At 35.9% G+C, this 24,263-nt stretch overlaps 1 protein-coding gene across 2 annotated transcripts; it reads right to left on the reverse strand.

Moving 5' to 3' along the window:
• Positions 1-676: 676 nt before the first annotated feature.
• Positions 677-22,599, reverse strand: LOC138704593 (probable glutamate receptor). Of its 2 annotated transcripts, none has more exons than XR_011333374.1 (6): positions 22,453-22,599; positions 15,821-15,991; positions 8,808-9,034; positions 7,992-8,204; positions 6,184-6,449; positions 677-1,206 (listed from the first exon to the last, which is right to left on the reverse strand). XR_011333374.1 is itself a non-coding variant. In XM_069832660.1 (6 exons), the coding sequence occupies exons 2-6, from the start codon at positions 15,955-15,957 to the stop codon at positions 978-980; spliced, it is 1,077 nt and encodes a 358-aa protein (XP_069688761.1). In that variant the 5' UTR covers positions 15,958-15,991; positions 22,453-22,599; the 3' UTR covers positions 677-977. The 2 variants fall into 2 exon arrangements, 1 of the variants encoding a protein (XP_069688761.1); XM_069832660.1 differs by having other exon boundaries at positions 7,992-8,209.
• Positions 22,600-24,263: the final 1,664 nt, after the last annotated feature.

Raw genomic sequence — 24,263 nt, forward strand, 5'->3', positions numbered from 1 at the left:
TGGAACCATCTGCCCAGGCTGAATCAAATGTGTAGACTGATTATGTGGTGGCATTCCAGATGAACTAAACATATTTGAAGGATAGGGGAAGTTAGAATTGATATGCATAAATGTGTTTTGATATCCTGTATGACTGGGTGACCTGGATTAGCTATTTCGTTGAAAAATGAATTTTTGTAATACTTGAAAAATTCCACTTTTACTGTCAATATTTGTTGTCGTGAAAGTTTTCGAAAAGTCGGCAATAATGAGAGCAAGAAATATTTATATTTATCAATTTCTTCTGTACTACTATCCTTCAGAATTTGTAGGTGGGATTCTTTGAAATTAGGCTTCCTAATTTCATTTGCCTCTTTATTTCCTTACTTGTCGAAGACTTTCCATTGAGTTGGGATAATATATCACAACTGCATTATTAAGCGGTTGTTTTGCAGCTCGTGTGCACACTAACATATTCTGACACGTGTTTCATAATATTGCACGGTTGGCGCTCTGCTCGGAAAATAGAGCATGTTGCGTTTTTAAAACCGCTGCTGTAAAATATCCGCTCGTGAGTTCACATCAATTTCAAGCAATGTGTTCTATCAAAGCGATTTTCTAACCGTGGCGGATAAGCGGATGAAAATCCGTCCATGCACGCTAGGCCTAATTATACACTAATAATAATAATGCACAGCTCGCAATTTGTCGAATGTACTGGTGCGGCATTGAAAGCAAAACCTATCAAGGCAGATCTGTATCTGAAAGGAGATCTCCCCAGGATTGTGGAAACTACTGAGCATAGTCATGCAGAAAATCAGGAATTAGTGTCTTCCAGAAAACATTGTTTTAACAATGAAGAAAATTGCACTGGAGCATCCTCCTGTCAGCTTGTCAGTGATTTCAGGAAATAGCCATCATGCTATTTTTCAACAATAAAGTTACAGAATGACGACTTATTCTAGTCTTTAGTAATCCACAATCGATGACGCCTACTTCTAGAAGTCTGACTGTGTATATTGTAGATATCTTTGGCACAGCATAACACTCATTCCATGTTCCACTGCCAGTAGTATTATAGCAATCAAAACTCCTAAAATAAGGATGGCAAAAACTGGAAGCATTTCTTCAAGAGAAATGTCAACTGAAATCTTCTGATCCTCGTTTCTGGGCCAGCAGAGTTTACGTAGCCGTAGTAATAATCCTGAAGATCGCATCTCTCTCAGACTGTAATACAAGATAGAATCTGTCTTAATTTATAACACAGATTATGCGAGAGACAACACCTGTTTTATTTCCTTACTGCAAAGTGGCACTACTGCAAAAATTTCTCTTATGTTTCACATACAGTATATACTGGCATAGGTCAGAGCCTGAGATTATGATAATTATAACACAAGACTCATTAGTTCCTCGCAGTGACATGTGTAACTCATTTCTGATAGGTCTGTGGCGGAGTTACATTACTCTGATAATGTGACAGGATGACTACGTATGATTATGTGGTGTGAGGTGATGTCTTAAATTTGAACTTAACCTGAATTCCTGACCATGGAAGAACAGAGGAAAAATTTCTGTGCTCTGACTGGGAATGGAACCGGCTACCTCATGAACTGTAGCCAAAAGCTCTGACAATTAGACCATGAGATTGGTTTAGAAGTAACTCTGAACTAGAAAAAGAAAGTGCTCTGTGCATGATTTTCTTTTCTGAAATTCCAACATTTTTTTATTTAGGTCCTACTGTTTTCATAAAAAACTCTCCTCACAAACTACCACTGAATATAATATGATAATATGGCTCCAAATATCAAAATGATGAATCAGCTGGGGCTGGCATATATTCCAAATTATTCAGTTTTTATTTGTCTACAGGGAGTCCTTGTACTTACTTTAATGGAGAAATTGCAGCAATCAACAGGGCATTAACACAACTTTTTTTTATCAAATTAATATGTTAAAATATGCTGTTATATTTAGTGACTCAATTTCTGCAATCCAAGCCGTAGCTTCAATCAATATTCCTACAAATTCCAAAATCGCAGAAATTCAATCATCCGTACACATACTGGCGAAACTAAATAAAAACCTGTATCTGCAATGGATCCCTGCCCATTGTGGTATTATGGGCAATGAGATTGCAGATTGTTTGGCAAAGAAAGAAATTAAAATATTACAAGTACCCTTGAAAAAGATATCTTATCACAGTGCCAAATTGTTCATACAAACACAGTTTCAAATCAAAATTGTAAAGAAATTTTCAGAAAATAGTAACAATAAATCTTGGTCAGTATTGGTTACTGAAAAAGAACATATACCTGATTCTCCTCAACATGATACAGAAGCAAAATTTCGAATGCTAATTGGCCATGACTGTTTAGCAGCACACCTGTTTAAAATTGGAATTATCTTTGATGAATCAAGAACATCTACTAAAATGTCCAGCTTTGGCATCAAATTTTCTGGATTCGGACTCTAAATTATACTGGAAAGCTAGAAGACGAATGGAGAACTTCCAAATGCCTGGGCAATAGATATTCTTACTACTACTATAACACGATGTGTGAAATTAAATTACGTATGATATTATGACAAGTGACATGAGAAAGAATAAGCTCTCTCTCATAGAGACAGCGTATACAGGATGAACTGTATGCAAGAGGGCTATAATAGGAGAGAGGGGCTCATAAGCCAGTTTAAGTGTAATCTGTCAAGAAGCATCTCGCAACCACGAGCGAAGTGCCACATGCACAAAAATGGCGAGAATTTCAAACGACTTCCCTGCACAAAAAAATAGGAGGAATTTCAAAACTTCTGTGCATCTCCCCGTTATATTCATATTTACATCAATGTTTGAAATGTAACCATCCCTATTATAATTTTTTTTTTTTTTTGGAAAAATTAACCTTGAGCGTTTTCAGAACTCAATATCCCAGAAAGTAGAGGTAGGAAATGAACTGTGAAAATTGAAATGATTTAGACATCCAACCAAATCTGTTGTGTTAGAATGCATCATATTCATTTAGTAACAATATTTTATTTTGTACATAAATATGCAAAGATCTTCATTAGGAAAATCTACCAGTATATCAAATTAGCTTTATGTGGTAACAATGTAATATATTGTAAATAAAAACCACCCTTCACTATCTTCCGGTATTTAGAAGAAACATTTTGTGGAGTGACTACTCCTTCTATTTCTGCAATCGAGATACTCGCATTTAATACGTGCAGCCATTGCAGTTTAACAGGCATAAAGAAGAATTGTGTAACTAAATTTAAAAATTCAAAATGTCTTTCTTAAAATGTATTTATAGAATTAACAACTTAAATCAAGAGCATTCATGTTAATTCTCTTCTTCCAGGAATTTAAATTCAGTGGCGGAATGTTGGTAAGAAACTATATTAGTGCTCTCAGTGGAGGCTGCTTAGAATTAAAAGCAATTAACAGGAGAAAGATTGGATTGAATCCCTCTCTCCTATTACAGCCCTCTTGACTGTATGTAATATCATTAATTTCGGGGGGTTATTCTTAGAGATATTTCAAACAAAAAAGTTTAATATTGGTACACTTTTTCTCATCTTTGCTTCTTTTCCGAGATAAAAATTGTTTTATATAAAATATTTCATGGCGTGTTTTGGAAAAGTGATCAATTTAATTCCCAATATGTCGAGTCAATTTAAGAGAACAGTATATTATGATAATAAATGATTGAAAGAATTTTGGTTTTGTCCTTCAAATGTGCAGGAATTTGATCCGAACAAATGTTGTTTAGTCAACTGTCCTAAGATAGATTTGAACACCATAAGTGATATCTATAAGGCATCCCTCAAGAGGTAACTAATCCAGGATATAATGGGGAAGGGTGGCCAGTTCCTTTCGCCCTCTATTGCATATATTGCTGACTAATAACATACTGGAGGCACTTTGTGAATGCCCTATGCTCCTCATGAGAAGATACAGGAGTTTGTTTGATTGATTGATTGAATAACATATTACACTAACCAGACTTAAGATGTATAGATACACATATTGTCAAGTGAGATATACTGATAATAGATGCAGGGGCGGCCCGTCCTTATGTGCTACAGTGCTACAGCACAATGATAATTTTGGCTCAAATAATGTATTTGTAATACCACCATAGTATCTGATCTGTCATTTGACAATTTCCCGTGGTTATGTTCATGACGCGTTATAAAGTGTTTCTGTTTAGTCTTCGCTCTCCGCTCTTTGGTGCCTCAGGGGGTTCGTTGTGCTACTCAAAGCTCCACATGAAAAATGTAGACAGTTATGCGCATGTGCGAAGCTGAAATCACTGCTCTGATTGGCTATTTTTACGCGGGAAAGTGCTGTAGTCAGCTTCAGCACAACACAGCTTGGAGATTGCAAAAGTAAAGCGTAACGAAAGAAAGCTTGTTTGTGGAAGAATTCGGAACTATGTACAATAGAGTTGGGCAACACGATTCTTTTTCAGAAGTCGATTCCAACGATTCAATCACACATTACGAATCGATTCTAACGATTCGTTCACGATTCTTCTCAGTCTGCGATTCCAACTATTCTTTTGAATCGTCAGCGAGTTCACGATTCTTCCCAGTCTGCGATTCCAACTATTCTTTTGAATCGTCGCAAGACACTTTCCTTTGCAAACCACGCGTAGAACAAAAACGTTCTACATCTCTCTCATAGATGGCATAAGAGGCGAGACATTGGATTGTCTCTTTCTCATTGGCTGGAACCATTCAGTATGAACTCCATTAGTCTACAAAATTACCTAAGATAATGTCTCTAAATTATAATTTATCAACTGAACCTTATTATGAAGTACATTTTTTGCATTACATCTCTATTTAACTATGCAAATTTCAGGTTTGTGTTCATTATTTTCCATACTTAACAAATGCAGTACATATTTTGATTTCACTCTCGCTCGGGAGCATTCGACACACGGTTCGGAAATGTCCGTTGACAGGTTACATCAAACAACGAATAGAATCGTGGGTTACGATACCATGCCGATTCCTTCATATTCTTTTGAATGACGATTCGTTACGATTCGTTTGAACGACGATTCGTTACGATTCTTTTGAACGACGATTCGTTGATACCACGAATCGATTCTTACGATTCTTTATTATTAGTCGTTCGAATGAACGATTCGTTCACGAATCGACCCAACTCTAATGTACAATGTATTTGGTAATTCAAGTGTCCGACTGCTGCTGCCATCTACCAGTTAAAGTTGTTGTCAACAGCTATACTATACTGAACAAAAGAGTGTTCCAGATACAAGTTGGATTTCTATACGGAAGACCTGACTTCCGAACAACAATTTACAGGATCCATTCTGTGAAGTATCGAAGTTGTTAAATATTTTGGTTACAACACCAATGACTACTGCTGAGCCAGAAATAAATTTTTCTTGCTTGAAACGCATAAAAACGTTTTTAAGGAACACTATGTCCCAGGATCGTTTCTCTGCTCTTGCAATACTGTCAATAGAAGTGTATGATGTCCAAGATGGAGGGGTTTAACATCAAATGACAAGTTTTGCAGTACGAAAGAACGTCGTATGGACTTCATATTTCATCACTAGGCGAGACTCCAAATTAAGATAAATACATAAGTGTAGGCCGATATAGAGATTATAGCACACTCATTATTTTGACCGCCAGCCGCTACTGAATAGATGTACATATCAGCCAGAATCTCAATCAGAGGTACCGAAATATCGAACAAATGTAACATTTTGAAATTCCTTTGCAGAACGAAAAGTTACATTGTTCGGATCAAATTTATGCACATTTAAAGGACAAAACTAAAAACTCTTAAATTGACTGAGCATATGTGAATTAAATCAGGGACTTCCCAAAACACTCTATGAAATGTTTCACATAAAATAGTTTTTGTCTCGAAAAGGAAGCAAAAACGAGTAAAATTATATGAAACTTTTTTGTTTGAAATATGTCAAAAGAATTACTCCCTGAAATTAATGACATTACTCACGATTCACTCTGTAAAAATCATTTTGTATGTACTTTGTTTTACCACAGTGACCTTCTCATGTAACGAATATGACAAGGAAATTGTTATTCTTGTACCGTCATTTTAACTGCTGTTCCTTCCTATATCCACATGATGATGAAATGCTCAACTTCAGAAGTACCAGAACAATAAAATATAATCAGAAGATTGCTACTAACTTGTAATTAATGAGTGATGTATATGGGCTATCCTTCGTAATGACAATGGAATACAGTTCTCTATAAGAATCAACTGGTACACGCATGATTTTGCAGCCGTAGTTGATGTCACTGTCTGTTGCTTGAGTCACAACGGAAGATACCATGTAGGCATAATTGCGTCGGGAGCATATCCGTCGTATACCTTCTTTAGGATATGGCATGGCATTTTCAGACGATGCAAGATATTTGCCATATATTTCCTTAAATGTAGTATTGGACGAATCCTGAAATTATTTCAAAGTATACATTAAAAACCAACATATAGGCACATTGAAACTGATCAGAAAAAAAGAGAAAGGAATTGGTTGGGTCATTGGCTGAGGAGAAACTGCCTACTGAAGGATGTACTGGAAGGAATGGTGAACGGGAGAAGAATTCGGAGCAGAAGAAGATATCAGATGATAGACGACATTAAGATATGTGGATCATATGCGGACACTAAGAGGAAATAGGCAGAAAATAGGAAAGATTGAATAATGAAGGGTTTCCAGTGAAAGACCTGCACATGAACAGTATACTTATGTATGTATGTGTTTATGTATATAGTACAGTCACATGGCATATTTTTAAATCTGTTTATTATTTTTGTTGTTTCTAATTGTTACAGTCTTCTAGAACTTCCACTTGCATTCTTGTCTTCTAACATAACTAATTTATCATTCATGTGTTGTCAAATGCTCTACAGTGCTACAAATATGTTCTATAAATGAGTGAGTTTTTATTACAAAGAGTGCATTGTGGTGATTTTAAAATTTCGTTTTTATATAGATTTGTGAGTTGCGAAGCAATTATGTCTAGGACTGCAAAATATTTCGAAGTTTTGGTATGAGAGTGGGATTATGGTGTAAGATAGACCATGGTTTCTTTGAAGAAAAATAGTTTATTTAACGACGCTCGCAACTGTAGAGGTTATATCAGCATCGCTGGTGTGCTGGAATTTTGTCGCTGGTTTCTTTGAAAAAATATGTTTCATTTCTACAGGGTGGAAGGTGTTAAATGACAGTAACTTCACGGGTCAAGTTCTCAAGACAAAAGGAACAGAATTTTACATCGCCATTTTGCGTTATTTATTTTGATTTAGTGGGAAATCGACTCTCTTTCTAGAAAAAATTGCAACATCGCAGTAAATATAGTAGTATTAGCCAGCTTATAGAAACACTCCTTATCCTTAGTAGTGCAGACGATTACGTAATCAATGTCAGCATCAGATCTTTTTCACGAGGTTGACTGTCCTAATGTATTGTATTGTATTTAATTACATTCCACGGTATTCGTACATCGCTTCACAGCTAGAATATGAAACATGTTAAAAAAATTATAATAGTGTTATAAGTCTTAATAAATTATAGTCACCATCTAGTTGAAATATATACAGAAGAGTTTTACAATATAGTTTGCTAATACAACACAAAGTTTTAGTATCTCGTGGTAGTTAGGCCTTAGGCTGAAGCACGCGTCTGGCAACAGTGTTGCCATGGGAGGATAATATTCAAATGCATTTGAGGGAAGTGGAATATGATTGTAGAGACTGGATTAATCTTGCAAAGGATAGGGACCAATGGCGGGCTTATGTGAGGGCGGCAATGAACTTCCGGGTTCCTTAAAAGCCATAGGTAAGTAAGTACCGGTAAGCAAGCATGTATAGAGTTTGAATCTATGCTGTGATCATTTATTGTATCATCATCAAATCAAATATCGAATGGTTTAACAGGCCTGCATTTCATTTGGTATTAAGAACATACGGCACATTCTTTCGTGATACTCACGCGAAAATATTCAAACAAGTCACTTGAAGGTGCCATCTGAAACTGGTAGCTTCCATCGCTTAACATTTCTTGAAAAGAGTTAAATGGAATCTTGGGTCTGTGGACTGTGAGAAATGAAGTAAGAGCACCAGAATATGCTCCAAGTATCACCACTCCCAAAAGATAGGACGCCAGATACACTGTGCGGCATGACCAGGACCTTGGAGTGGAATTCTGCCCTTCAATAAAAAGTCAATAACATGTTGAAATTACTAACAGTAGGCCCACTTATATACGGATCTGCAATGTCTTAATTTTGTAACAGGTACTTTCTAGTTTTTGCATTATTGGAAATAATTTATGTTACTAGGGTTGCCAGGTTTTAAAACTGAAAATAAGGGAGATTTTGGAAATAATTGTCAAAATCGTTCCATCGAGACATTATTGACATGTTTTGCCTTCAGGAGCATGTTATATACAGAATAGGCCTAACTGTACGCAAAAGTAATTTAAAATGAAACTTGCAACACTATTAATGATTACTACTTGTTTTGTATTCATTCAGAAACTTTTACAATTCAAATTTTCCGTAACAAACAGCTTGAAAATTAATGAGAATTTGTCAATGTAGATTATACTTAAAAATATAGAATAACTTTCATAGTATCATTGTAGTGCACTATTAGTATATACTATTTAAATAAATAAACAAATAAATAAATTACGGGAGAAAATATCATATATCATATCATATTGCATATGCGTCCAAAGAGAAGATAAATGTTGAATTGACGTTCCCTTGCTAATTATGAGTCATGATATGATGTTGATTCACACCTTGTGCGAGGAGGCTACTGAAGATACAATGAAAGGAGTTCAACAATCCGTAGGGTTCAGATTCTGGCACTCCATGACGATGTCCAATGAAATAGATGAACCACAGACCGCATGATAGCAGCAATAGGGTCACCATTATAGCGCCCCATAATTCTTGCTTGAAGGGTACTAAAAATATGTTCCAGTACATTTTTGATTCGTCAGGCTCACGGATGTATATTTCTCCCCTGTGGAATGAAACAAACATATAATTATTATGTAATTGTGAGTAGGAAACAAACCATGAGAAAAAATTGCATTATATTACAATTGGAATACACGTATAGAAATCTCTTGAATAAATTGTGATTACTTTCGCAGTAGTTTGTGCCTTTTGACGTAGAACTTCTCTCCTCATTAGGTATGTGGAGGATAACTTTAGAATTGATCGTCAAATAAAAATGCAACCCCTTCCTGCCCTTATATTCGCCGTGTCGTCCTTTTCTTTCCCTTTTCCTCCTTATCACCTTTATCTCCTCATAGTCTCTTTGTTTCTCTCTGTATTCCCCGTGTTCTCTTGTCGCCTTCTTGTTCTCCTTTACTCCCCTTCTCCTTGTCGTGCACTTGTTATTCTATTATTCCCCTTGTTCTCCCTGTAATCGCCTTATTCCTCTTGTATTCCCCGTGTTTTTGTGTATTCCCCTTGTTCTCCTTATTTTCCCTTGTTCTTATATACCCTTATTCTCCTTGTATTCCACTTATTTTCATTCTATCCCCCTTGTCCTTATATTCCTCTTCTTGTCGTGCACTTGTTCTCCTTGTATTCCCCTTATTCTTCTGTTATCCTTGTATTTTCCTTGTTCTATTTGTCTTTCCTTCATTCTTCGCGTGATGATATTCTTTCTTCTCCTGCGTTTTGTCCCTTGTTCTCCTTATCGTCCCTAGTCTTCCACTTATTCTTGTTTTCCCCATGATGTCCATGTGTTCCCCTAGTTCTTCTTGTCTTCCTCTAATTCTTCTTATCTTCCCCTAGTTCTTCTCTTTCCTTATTCTCGTTGTCTTCCCTTAGCTTGCCTTCTTACCACCTTTTATCCTTGTCCCCTAGTTCTCTTGTCTTCCTCATATTCTCTTTGTCTTGCCCTTCCTCTGGCTCTTCTTGCGAACAGATGATCGCATCCACACGTAGGTCTACGTAAAGGTACCTACGAAACATATTAAAACTATGTACCTATCGATTTTTTGTGAATTTATATGTCTGTGTTTGTTTTTTATGTAGACCAATGCATGAATGTATTTATGTACATATGTATGTGTGCGTGGTGTATTTGATTGCGACTAGAATTTCAATTTTGACGGGATCTGGAATTTTCGTCACCGATTTTTCGTCACCCGGTGATTTCGTCACATTAAATTTTGCCACTGCAACATTTTGTCACCGATTCACTTTTGTCACCATCATATTTTGTCACAACCATATTTTGTCACCAGTTTAATTTCCTCATCACTATTCGCCACCATAATTTCCCTCTGTGTCGCTTCCCTTGATGATACTTATATAAAATGATGCGTAATATAAAACCTTATACTTTATTGTGTTTATATTGTTCATTTCGTTTCCAAGGATAGATTCATTTTTTGGCTTCGAAATCTACAAATTACAGGATTCATTGTGTTAAAATTGTTCAGTTCGTTTCCAAGGATATATCGATTTTTTTATTCGAAATTTTCAAGTTACAGGATTCATTGGTTAAAAAATCTTCAAGTTAAAGTATGGCGGAATTATTTCGATTCGTAAAACGTAATAGAGCAAGAGATAAATTAATCTTAATGGACATATGTATACAAAGCACAAAATTACAAAGACCGAGATTGTATGGAGGTGTGATCAGCGCGACATTTGTAATTTACTGATGACTACTTCCTCGGATAATAAAACCATTATAAAATAATCTACAAGGAATTCGAACCACTCAGCAAATTGGGATAGAATTGGAGCTGCGGAATGTGTGGAAGCAATGAAAGCTGAAGCTACGTCATCTGTTTTACAACGACATACAATTATTATTATTTTGGTGACGAAATCCCCTCAGTATAAAAAATGATGACAAAATATATATGACGACATATATTCGGTGACAAACTCTCCTCAGTGATAAAAAAACATGATGATAATATGTATTTGATGACCAAAAATCTAATGAAAAATAGGTGACAAACTATAACGGTGACGAAATTTCCGGTTACGAAATGCCCTAGACTCAATTTTGACCTTATTGTTAAGATTAGATCTCAGGTCCTCCCTGAAGCGATCCTGGAAATGCATACAGCAACAAGAATAAATGAACAAGTTTTTGGTAAATATCACGAAACGTCTCGTTGTTCTAGGTCGTATGATGGAAATAGGAATCGCGTAGCGTCTTTGAATTGGATCAACACATCAATCACAGTCGTCCTGGATGTTCGGCAGTGTTCTGGACATCTTCAAACAGTCCATTACCAGCATCAACAATTGTGGTCCCACCAACGCAAAGTGAGTAAACAAATTCCACCAAATATTACTGTTGGTATAGGTGTTCCATGTAATTCTTTACTTCTTGAAAGATCAGCCGTGACATCTACAGTTCAAGGTTCGAGTTCTTCCGTAAATAGCACTCATTGTTACACATTCTCTGAACCACAGAATCACGACATTAATACAGGTAGGCCTACTTAAGTAAAACGTTAAAAGTTAGGTGAAAAGTGGAGACAATTGAATTAAACTACAGTATTGTCTGTGTAAAACGTACACAGTGCGCCTAGTCTGTAATAATATTGAATTTCGTTGTTATTCGTAATGCATTGCGATTTAATACAATGTAAGTCTGTGTTACTCTGCTGAGAACTTTCTTTTTTAAATGTGTACGAGAAAAGTATTGCAATTTAACATTGCTACGTCACATTTGACTTGTGAAAAGGCAAAAACCGTTTGAGATTATAGTTAGTGGTCGTTCATGAACTGCTTAACATCTTAAAAAATCACACTGATTAATTTTCTTGTACAGTTTCATAAAAATGTGTAAGAACTTTGGTATTTTCAATTCTACAAGATCTTTAAGACGTAACGCATACTTGCAATTAAAATTGAATGGGAAGATTTGGACAAAAATCTCGGACACGTCAAGCCTTTCATTTACAAAGTAACATTTTTAAGGGGGAAAAATGTACGTGTGTATTCTTGCGGCTATTGTTTTGCGAATTTTGACGTCGTCGAGAATATTTGTAAATGACACCCCATAGTTATTTTTTATGTGAATACGTTTATAAGTTTGATCCAGTAGCAGAATGTCATTCCAGAAAGTCGACCGAAACATTTCCAGGTGAGTTTTGTCGCGCCTATAATTTCTAAACTACACCGACATTAATAAATAAGCGATCAACGTGGCTCTAAGTTAGAGAGGTTGACGTCTTCTAACGATACGCGGAAGGGGGGAAGTTGCACGAATTGGCGAGTCGCGCGGCAGCGTAACTCGAGAACGCGAAGCGATAGAATGTTCGTTCTGATGTCAAACAATTCGTAACCAACCAGGCTGTCTCAATTGAGAAACAATCAGCAGTCGACAAGTTAAATTAGAAAAATTCGAGAGTGAAGTTGAGTGAAGATAGATAATTCGCAATGCAGTGCAAAAGGGAGCGGGTATATAAGCAACGGGTAGAAAGCGATAGAGAAGAATGGTTAGCATAGCAACCGACTTGCTTACTCTCAGTGCATATAAGATGGCTACTTCCAGGAGTCCCAGCACAGCGAAGTCTACCCTGTTTTCAGGGTACCTATCTGATAATAAGAAATGTTGATTGCCACTGCTGACGTTTACCTTGACAGCAGTTCTATCAGCGACGCATTTACGCATAAAACTTGCGACTGTTTAATATCGTCTGAAAGAGCATATATACAGACGTGGACAAATTATTAGACTAAACGTTTTTCTTGGAAACATAATATAATTCGTCGTATCAACTATTGGTATAATTCACAGAGTCTCTATTGTTGTAAATATGATTGTTTACATCTTCTGGTATATTTTTCCAATGATTACGTATATTTTGTCTGGCTGTATTGGTACTACCGGTATTTTAATTATATACTGCAGAAGATATTCTCCCATGGCCTGCAAGAAGACCGGACATGAACGAAATTGAAAATCTGTGATCTATACTGAAGATGAAAGTGAACAAAAAGAGGCTTACAACAAAATATGGACTCATTGAAGCACTGTCTGATATCTGGCTAAATGATGCTGATATTTAAAGAAAGTGTCAAACTTTGGTTTCCAGCATCCCTGACAAAATCAACATGTTAATAAAGAATAAGGGAATGTTCACAAAATGTTAGTAACCTCCAGACTCAATTTTCTGTTCATTATTTTTGTGCAAAATACATTTTCGTTCATTATTTCTGCTGATAAATACAGCTTTGTTGCACATATACAGTAATTTAGTCTAATAATTTGTCCACGTCTGTACTAGTGGCTTGTGCAGCAAATGGTGCAAACTAAGTTCATTAGAATTCCAAATAAAAATTATCAGATTTATTTTCAATGAAGAATACCAGACATTTTGAAAGTTATTTGTTTCCATAATAATGAAACATACTCCTTCTGAATGTTTTTTATACCAAATACTTTTTCTTGAACCTATCCATCTTCAGTTCTTGAGTTTTAATGCGAAAACGCAAGTAACAATGTCAGGACGATCAGTGGGTTTTTTATTTGAGAGTAAAGCAGTGGCTATTTCGGGTCTTTGCGGATTGTAGGTGAGAGTTAAGAAAATGTCAGGTTTGTCCTCATGCCTTTGAACAATAGATATAGCTGCTGCATGTTTCGTGAAATGTAGAGGGCAGAATCACTTTTTCCTGCTAAGAGATCTTGCTGAGGTGATCGGGAGGCATCTTATTTTATCAGTAAGTAATACCTTTCTCCAGACAATATTGGTCCACCAAATATTGCTGGATTATTAAATTGTGTGACTAATGAATGGTGAGAAATGGCTACGAACAGCATTCGGAAAAGTACAAACTGAAGTAAAGTCATTCTAGTGAGCTTGTTTTGCTGCCAAAGCACTGTGCTAGCAGCTCGAGTCACGAGATGTCCTGGGCCCGGGCTCGGGCTTCGTGGCAAACCTGTGGCAGCTGCCACCAGTGACCGAGCTTGACATGACTTATTTTTAAAATAAATATATTTTTCAAACTGAAATGAGTTTGGAAGTAAATAATACTAGTGGCTTGTGCAGCAAATGCTTCCAACTAGTTCATTAGACGTTCAAATAAAAATTTTTCGATTTCTTTTCAATGAAGAATATCAGACATTTTGAAACTTATTTGCTTCCATAAGAATGAAACATACTCCCTATGAATGTTTTTTTTTATGTTAATACTTTTTATTGAACCTATCCACCTTCAGTTTTTGAGTTTCAACGCGAAAACGCAAGTAACAATGTCAGTACGATCAGTGGGTTTTTCATGTGGGAGTAAAACAATAGCTATTTCAGGTCATTGTGGATTGTAGGTGAAATTTAAAAAAGTCAGATTTGCTATGCTTTGTAACAATAGACATAGCATCTTGTATAGCTGCTATATGGGGAGCTTGAAATGTAGAGGGTAAAATCATTTCATCCTGTTAAGAGATCTTGTTGAGGATGGCGAGACCTCATATGTATGAATATGTGATAGATCTTGCTGAAATGATCGGGAGACTATAAAATTTTGTAGGCTTCTTATTTTATCAGTAAGTAATACATTTTGGTCTTTCCTTAGAAATTGTAATTTTTTAGCTCTCTCGAGCCAATACTGAAGAGAATGAAGCATATAAATATCTACACCACACCGCCATTAAGTATATGAAAAAGACCCAACCCCACTTAATAACTACAAAAATATTTGATTTTTAATAACAATATTATTATCCTACGTAAGTTTTGTAGTTTTATATATAAATAATAGCCGCCACTCAGTAAATTATAGAATTGAAGATCTAATTTTAAGATATTCTCTATATCTACGTATATAACCCCAAAACATTTCACTTTCATATCATCAATATAGCATTAATATGTATAATTAATGAAAAACAGTCACATCATGGCATTAACTATAATAAAATTTCATTTCTAATGGTAATAATGTCATCAAACCACCTCAAGTTTGTAGATTTTAATATCTAATACACAGCTGTACTCAGAAAATTACACACCACAGAATCAGACGTGTGAATTATTTTTAGCAAGTCTTGAAGTTTTAATAACCAATTGAATTTTAACTCTAAATATGGCAGCAATCCTGCAGGTCATGGCCTTCATGTAATCCCTATTGTTTATTGTAGTGTGCGTTTTGTTTTATTCTGAAATGCAATTAGTTCTCAAAACTGACGAAAGATGGATTTTGGAAAATAGGAAAATAATGTAGGAAAATTGACATTTCACTGAAAACTGCTATTTTTCTGAAAAACTTTGGGTTCCAAGCTTCAAAATGAGGGATCATTTATTAAAATCCGTACAGCCATTTTCCCGTTAATTTCCATTACCAGTTCAAATTATATATATATAGATGATAATTTATTGAAAGGATTGAAATTTAAATGTTCAGAACTCTGTAAATAGGCGAAAAATAATGAGCATTGGCTTTTACTTTTTTTTCTCACAATAAGTAAAATGCATCTAGATTCTAGATAGGCCTATTTTTTTTTGTGTCAATATATTTTTTCGCCAAAAAAGCTTTTCTTGTTGGTTATGTTCACCGAATATTTAATTAAAATTAAGTCGAAGAGCTTAAAAAAATATTATTTTTTGTATATCAGCATTATGAACTGTCTTTATCGTTAGTGAAAATCGAGCATAATATGCCACATTATCCTACTAGTTAACCTATTAGGTCGGATTTCTTCACAGAGGAATTAATTTCGTTCTCCGACAAGATGGTGTTTTCAACATTGGTCTGTAAACACTGTGCTTGAAAAAATAAAAAAGTAGACAGTTCAACATATTCCACTTTTCCTTTTACTCACATTCCAGACAGGAGGGGTAGCAGGAAATCCACGACTTTTAAACGACTGGTGGAGATTGTAAGAGATGCCATTCCAATGTCTACCTCTTTTCTCATAACGATACCAATAATTCCAGTCCATGTTCCATTCCTTTTCATTCCCCAGTCTCTTTCTGATATCAAAAACTTGGTGCTGTAATAGATTGAGAAGAATATCACATGTAATTGAGTTGCATCAAACGAAGCAGCATTGCATTTAAGATTACTGAAAGTGCAGGATGACGCAGTTTACGAGTATTTTAATGCGACTGAATAAAAGATGCTGTTAATAATGTACACTCTATAAAAAGAAATTACATACACTGATATTTTTAGTGGCTTATTTTACGACGCTTTACCAACTGCTGTAATTACCTAGCGTTTGAATGATATGAAGGAGATAATGCCAGCGAAATGACTCCATGGTCCAGCGCCGAAAATTACCCAGCATTTCCTCTTAATAGGTTGAGGTTAAAAACCTCGGAAAAAACCTCAACCAGGTAACTTGTAACAATGATTAGTAGGGGATAAAAATTAGCTCCGGCGTACTAGATCGAACCCGGATCCTTGGTTCTACATACCAAGTGCTCTAACCACTGAGCTACGCCGAAATTCAATCCACAGCACCGGTTCGAATCCCTCTCCTCTAGCGTTTTTCCCTTTGTGGCCTGGCTCCAAGTTCGCCATATACGTATATTAAGTCAACTGCTTTTATACCAGGAGCCAGAGGTCTGCATCGTACGTTTTCGCTCGAGCGCCAAGTAGTTCATAGCATAATCCGATAGGTAGCGCACATGCATGATGGGTAAAATTGTCACGAGCGATAAATCCTCGAACGGTATAAGCCGAGCGTTAGACATTCGTTCTTGTTACAGTGATGAACTGTGTAGTAACATCATAGATGTTTATCATTTCAAAACTTTGCAGTGTTTAACTAACCTCTCCATAGTACAACTACAAAACTTGCTTTAAAATGTACTGTAATGTAAATGTTGTAGGTAAATGTTTCTCCCCGCCCCCCACACAGGAGTAATTTTGTTTTTGCCACATCTGATAGATGTTATTGGATGTAAATGTAATTATTATAAACGGAGAACACAATTGCGATAATGCAAGAACTGTATCAAGTTTTCTAGTAGTAATAATAATAATAATAATAATAATAATAATAATAATAATAATAATAATCTCTAATAATTAGTGTATCAATCTTCGCGTCTGTAACAGTTGTGCAGCATGATTATTCGTTTTATTATATTTTCTGTGACGTTATCTCTGTACTAATATTGTTATTAATCTACTGCTATATCAATAATATTTTGTAAAACGTTTCTATATTGTCGCAGTATACAGGCGGAACACTATGTATGGACTTATCATATTATATATATGTGGTAAATCAAATATTGAATAATTATTAATTAGCAATAATAACTGTATATCGAAGGTTTTCATACTATTATATTTATAACTTCATGTTCCTGTATTGGTACGTTCCATTGACTGTTCCATTAAACGTTTGTCATAAACGCAGAAAATAAAGCCTTATTTTTACCGTGTGAGCAAAATATATGTGTATCTCATCTGTCGCCTTCCATACAAGATAAAACATGTCGGTGAGATGACCTTGTACTGTGCTTCTATTTATTACGAGCGTATCACGACCGATCGTATCTCACTCGAGGGTGCGACACTCGACCGAGTTCAAGAGAGCGATTTAACTCCAATGCAGCACTCTGCAAGGAGCGCACTCGATTCAATCCGGTGCTGTGGATTGAACTTCGGATTAGCTCAGTGGTTAGAGCACTTGGTACGTAGAACAAGGATCCGGGTTCGATCTCCGGCGCCGGAGCGAATTTTTCTCCTCTAATAATCATTTTTACCATAAGATATATTCTGTAGGACCAAAAATTAATCTTTAAGCAGGTAATTTGTGCCAACCAGGATTTCAACCCGGGCCCGCTCAATTCACGGTCACGCATGCTAACCGTTACTCCATAGCGGTGGACACATTGATGTTTGAATAGTCTACTACGCCGTACACTTACGAAGTATATTTCATACATTTTTATGTACTCTTATAACGCTCGTTTCTGCGTTGTGACATATAATGGTGCGAAGCAAGCAATAGTCGAATTATTTCGTAACGTATTATAGAAAACCGCTGTTAAATTCGTGTTGGAAATTACGTGAGTTGTGATCATTTTCTACATTATAAACAGATAACGGCGGAACAGGGTTAAGTTCGTTGTAAAGGTGTGGGAGAGAGAATCATATGATGCAAAATTTCTGTACCGTGGTACTGCATGTTTGCCATGAAGACGTCTTTAAAGGGTCATTTTTTATTTCCTCGAGTGTACAAACAGGCCTACTATAGAGGTGTATGAACACTGAAATACTGTACGTAGATTAAGTTGAAGGCATGTTGACTAATTAAAAACTTTTAAATAGAAAAATCTGTGTATTATACATTTGAACTCATGTGATCGTAAAGGGTTTACCATGCTCAGGGGGAAACGCAAGGAGGGGTTACCGGGTTTGAACCCCCCCCCCCCCTTGAACTTAAAAAAAATTACATATTTTGATTTGAGTATTTTTTTTTTTGTCACAGATTAACTTTACAATTTTACTGTGTTAACGTTTAGTAAATTACCATAATCGTTTCCCCCGTCATAATTGTAACTCTAACGCTTTATTCAGCTCATGTTTTCATGAGTTAAATTGAAAAATCATATTAAAGAAATTACCTCCAAACTAAATTCAACATCTTTTGTTATACGTATGCAAGAGATAGTGAATCTCAATACCCAAAAAACAATATAACTTTGCATACTTCCACTTGGTAATGAGTTTTGGAATAATTTTATGGGGATATTTTACAGATAGGCAGTATATTGTTACTACAAAAAAGAGTAATTAGAATAATAGTAGGTGCCAAATCTAGGGAATCAAGTAGCACATTTAAAAAAAATTACAAATAATGCCCATGGCTTGTCAGTATATTTTTTCATTAATAAACTTCCTCGTATGTTATCGTGAAAACTTTGTAACTAATTCAACAGTTCATAGCATCAAAAATTTACTTTCATACTCCATCGGCAAGTCTATCGTGCTATCAAAAAAGAGTGCGTTATGTGGCAGTAAACATTTTTAATAGCCTCCCTAGGGATACAAAAAATGAAACTCAAAACATAAGATTATTTAGGGCCAAATTAAAGAAGTACCTAATTTCTCACGCCTTCTATTCGGTAGGTGAATTTATGACATTCAACAACGCTTCATGAATATTTTTATACTAAAACTTTGTGTTGTACTAGTAGACTATATTGTAAAACTCTTCTGTATATATTTAAACTAGACTGTGACTATAATTAAGAGTTTATAATAGTACTATTAAGATTTGTTTGACATATTCCATATTCTATCTGTGAAGCGATGTATGAATACCATGGAATGTAAATAAATACAATACAATACAATACAATGCAATATAATACAGTACAATACAATACAATACAATACAATGTATAGTAGTGGCAAAAAAACCGGACCGACGCTTGTAGCTGATTTCAGAGCCTTGTTCACTCCAGAGCACGATAGACTGCTAACTAAGACTTTCGTGGTTCGAATCCTGCCTGGGAAGGAAACTTTTTTTGTTCCTTATTCAAATTTATTCCCAATACTTTTCGATTGCAGCGATATTTTACTACTTAATTTACTTAGCCTATTATTCCCAGAAGATGAATTTTACCACCTTATTTTCGAATGGCTTTCGAAATGGGCTACGTCAGCAGTCGAAACTACAACAATTTCAATAGATTACTCGCTATCTTGTGAATGCGGGCGTGGCATGCGCAGTGGCTCATTTCGGGGACTTTATTATTCCGTCGGTCCGGTTTTTTTGCCACTACTGTACAGCCTTAAATACAAAAAATGGCCGAACTCCTGTAGCGTGAATTTGTCCAAGTCCACTTTGACCTGGTTCACACGACTAGGGAAAAGATGTTTATTTTGTACCTAATTTACTCCTTGAATATATCTTCGTCATAGTTTATTCATAACACTTGGCCTATAAACAGACAGAAAAAGCAACAAACAAACAAAACAAAGGAAAAACAGAGCGCAGTCGTGCATAAGAAATTCCTTCACGTGTAGACCTAAGATACCGAAATCTTCCGAAGGGGACTTAGCGTATGACAACCGGTCATTTTTTTTGTCTAAGACTGTACATTGAATATTTGAAGACGATGGGATAATTGCAATTGTAATTATTTTTCCGCGTCACTTTTCAACTATAGATACTATGAGAAGACTCTGAGACAGGGCTGGGCATCGAGAGCGGATCCAGACTCTAAACGGGGACGCTTAATATTCATCCATCACTGAATCAACGCTGTGAAGTGTTCGGCGGGGAAGAAAGGGAATGAAGAGAAATCATATGAGCCGTTCAGAGCAAAAGTGGTGTAAGTCAAAATTTGGAAATGAGGTTTAAATTAAAAATTCTGTAAAATACAGCGCAAAGTAGCAATTAATATGTCCTTCATGCTATCCACTAACTACTAATAGTTTAAATAAATTGAATATTAATTGCTACTTTGTGCTGTATTTTACAGAATGTTTACTTTAACCCTCATTATCCATTTTTGACTTACACCACTTCTGCTCTCAACGGCTCATATGGCTCCCCGTGAGAGAGTAGAATCCGCTCTTTCTGCCCAGCCCTGCTCTGAGATAATTTTGGGAGATATTAATAATGTTGAGTTGTTACTTATCACTCGACAATCCCGAGTTCTAACTCGCATGTGTATTAATAAACATACTTATCTCTCAATCAGTCTGGCACTGACCTTTGATCCTTGAGTTACAACTCTCGATGACGCAACACACGAGAGATAAGTCACTATTCTATATTAATAAACGTTACTACTCACTCATATAATTGAGTTTATACTATCAATTTTCTGAGTTAACTGAATAGGTGACTCAGAGCGGTTGAGTGAAGTTAAAAAATCGTAATGACGAGGTATATTATTGTTCTATAACGCAGAAGAAAAGGTATAAACATCATAGACAAGCTTGTAAACATAGTTACAAAGATTTGTACAAATTTTAAAAGGAGAACGTACAGTGGTTAGCGCGAAATTTCTTGCAAGATTCAAATGGGAGAAGAGGAAGATCTCTCGATAATGAAATGAAAATGAGCATTTTCTTACCATATGTGGGCGATCCAGGTTTTCAAATGGGCGTTCCAGAGGATATGGATATTTCCCATGGTACCGTGTCACTTTTCATTTCATTGTATTCCATAGATCTTGTGTTAGCATTAAAGCTTCAAGATACGAAATAAGAGTTAAACAATTTTTTGGTGAGATGAAGTGAGGCCGAGGATTCGCTGTAGATTACTTGGCATCTGTCTTACGTTTGGGGAAACCTCGGAAAAAAAACTCAACCTGGTAATCAGTCCAAGGAAAAATCTAACCCAAGCCCGAGTGCAGCTCCTGATCAGAAGTTAGCGAGTCTGCCGACTAACAGAAGTTACCCTGGAGTAGGTTATTTTACGACGCTATATCAACATCTCAGGTTATTTAGCGTCTGAATGAGATTAAGGTGATAATGCCAGTGAAATGAGTCCGGGGTCCAGCATCGAATGTTACCCAGCTTTTGCTCAAATTGGGTTGAGGGGAAAACCTCGGAAAAAACCTCAACCAGGTAATTTATCCCGACCGAGATTCGAATCCGGGCCACCTGGTTTCGCGGCCAGACGCGCTAGCCATTACTCCACAGGTGTGGACTCAGTGAAAGAGTGTAGACCTACTTACAATGTACAGTAAAGATTTCTAAATTTTGGAATATCTTTTTACATGATATCCTTCTATGTACCCCGGTCATTATCCTTATAGCTTTCTTTTATGAAACAAATTCTAACTGCTGGGAAGTTGCAGATTCTTTAAAATTAAGAGCATTTAATTGCGTTCAATTTCCAACAACTGTCCAAGAGTTACAGAATGCAAAAAGGAAGCATTCATTTCCTGACGCCAGTGAAGCTGTGAATTATACCAATACTAGTGGCTTGTGCAGCAAATGCTGCAAACTAAGTTCATTAGACGTTCAAATAAACAATTTTCAGATTTATTTTCAATGAAGAATACCAGACATTCGGAAAGTTATTTGCTTCCATAACAATGAAAGATACTCTCTCTCGAGCCAATAGGCTACTGAAGAGAACCACGCATATGAATATCTACACCACACCGCCATTAAATATATGAAAAAGACCCAACACCACTTGATTAACAATTATAAAAATATTTGATTTTTAATAATATTATTATCTTACGTAAATTTTATAGCTTTCAGTAACATATACTATATATACTATATAGCCGCCACTCAGTAAAATATAGAAATCAAAATCTAATCTACTTATATAAACACAAAACGTTTCACTTTCATATCATCAATATAGCATTAATATGTATAATTAATGAAAAATAGTCACATCATGGCATTAACTACAATAATATTTCATTTCTAATGGTAATAATGTCATCAAACCACCTCACGTTTTGTAGTTTTTAATATCCAATACACAGCTGTACCCAGAAAATTACTCACCACAGAATCGAAGCTGTAAATTATTTTTAGTAAGTAAAGTTTTTAATAACCAATTTAATTTGAGCTCTAAATATGTCAGCATTCTTGCAGCTCATGGCCTTCGTGTAATATTGTTTACTGTAGTATGTGTTTTGTTTTATTCTGAAATGCAACACCGCCAACTTGATGCTCGCTTTGCTTCTTCTTTACAAAAAAGCGAAGGGAATATCAAGTCGGCCGTGAATGCTATTAGCTTGTTCTCAAAACTGACGAGAGATGGATTTTGGAAAATAGGAAATTTATGTTTAAAAATTGACATTTTTCCGAAAAACTTTGCGTTCCAAGCTTCAAAATGAGGGCTCATTTATTAAAATCCGTCCAGCCGTTTTCCCGTAATTTCCATTACCAGTTCAAATTATATATATAGATTTTTATTTAAAACCATGAACATGCCGATGAGTGTTTTATAAAAACGAAAAGGTGTTGCGAGCCTTAATGTACGAGCTACCTGCAATGTCAAGGAAGAATTCACAAGCGTGAATAATTATTTTTATATTAGGCCTATATGGAGAAATTCGGATGTTTCTAGAGTAATGATTGGCAATAATCCCAATGCACTTCTTCTAGGTGATATGGACTATGGAATTCTGTGGTTCCAAGGCAAAACATGATATTAAAATTTTTGTTGAAAATGAGATTTTGCGATATGGTGTGCATCCTGCTGGCATCTTTATTGTGGCAAAAGATAACATGTATATCTCTATTATTTTTTTGTCTAATCCATTGGTATGAAACATGATTCCTACCATTTTATAAGGATGTTCAAATTATACCTGTACATGCTCGCTCTTGAAAAGTGAAAGAAATGACATAGAGGCGTACCACATTTTGCCTTGGAGCCACAGAATTGCTACTTGGCGTATTACTTTACCATCACTCCACAGCAAAGAGCCTACAATAAATACATACCGGTAACGAAAGAACGTGCGACTATAGAGATGTTTCGGCCAAGTGAAGCAACAATTTCCAATTCTCCGAAGCAAAAAGAGTTACAATGGAAAGTGTCTTTGATCATATTGTGCTGCGTTATATCGCACAATGTAACTAAACACCTATTTGAAGATTATGAAGTTTCATTGCTGTAGGACGAAGTAGAGGAAAATAGAGTAGAGTTACCGAACAGGTTGTATGTATCACTCAGACGAGTCATTAGCAATGAAATACTAATAATAGCATTGCAAAGGGAGCAGTTTTTCGACACAACGGCAACAGGGCAAGGGTTGTAAATTCACCTTGTGTACCCGCAGAGGTCGGACTCTGCGGTACACAGGATAGCTGCAAGCAGTAGGTACAGCTTAGTAAAGCAAACGTCAATACTGAAGGAACATGAGAACAGTTCGGTTCTAGTATTACGATGCCTAAGGGGGAGAAAATTCGTTCGGCGAAGTTTAAGAGACTTATTTCCGAATATGGTGATTTTTTTTTTGTTGCAGCGAAGATAAACTATTCTGCAAATTGTGTAAAATATCAGTTTCAGTAAATAGAGCATGTAATATTCTAAGACATGTAAATAGGGATATACACAAACGTGCCCTCATGAAGTTGAAAAAAAAAGGCGAAAAATGTGAGCAGGGTCATAGTTCTTCATCCGTGTTCCATGAAGAAATGTGTGATGCGTTTTGTTAAGCATTCAAGAAGATATGTCCTGGTGTATCTCTTCCTCCTTCTCCTATACTTACTCGATGGGGTTCCTGATTGAAGGCCTGCATTTATTACTGTAAATATTTCGACCAGGTCCAGAATGTTATTCAATCATTTGATGTGAAAGATGC

Source organism: Periplaneta americana, chromosome 8 (genome assembly GCF_040183065.1).
Source record: "Periplaneta americana isolate PAMFEO1 chromosome 8, P.americana_PAMFEO1_priV1, whole genome shotgun sequence".
In the NCBI taxonomy this organism is placed as follows: domain Eukaryota; kingdom Metazoa; phylum Arthropoda; class Insecta; order Blattodea; family Blattidae; genus Periplaneta; species Periplaneta americana.

Excerpts from the sequence above, each read along its gene's own strand:
- LOC138704593 (XM_069832660.1), bottom strand. The coding sequence starts at position 15,957 with ATGAAAAGGAATGGAACATGGACTGGAATTATTGGTATCGTTATGAGA. Across the intron at positions 8,210-8,807 it reads CAGTAGCCTCCTCGCACAAG|GGCAGAATTCCACTCCAAGG; the intron begins GTGTGAATCAAC and ends TTTTTATTGAAG. Across the intron at positions 6,450-7,991 it reads ACTTGTTTGAATATTTTCGC|GATTCGTCCAATACTACATT; the intron begins GTGAGTATCACG and ends AAATAATTTCAG.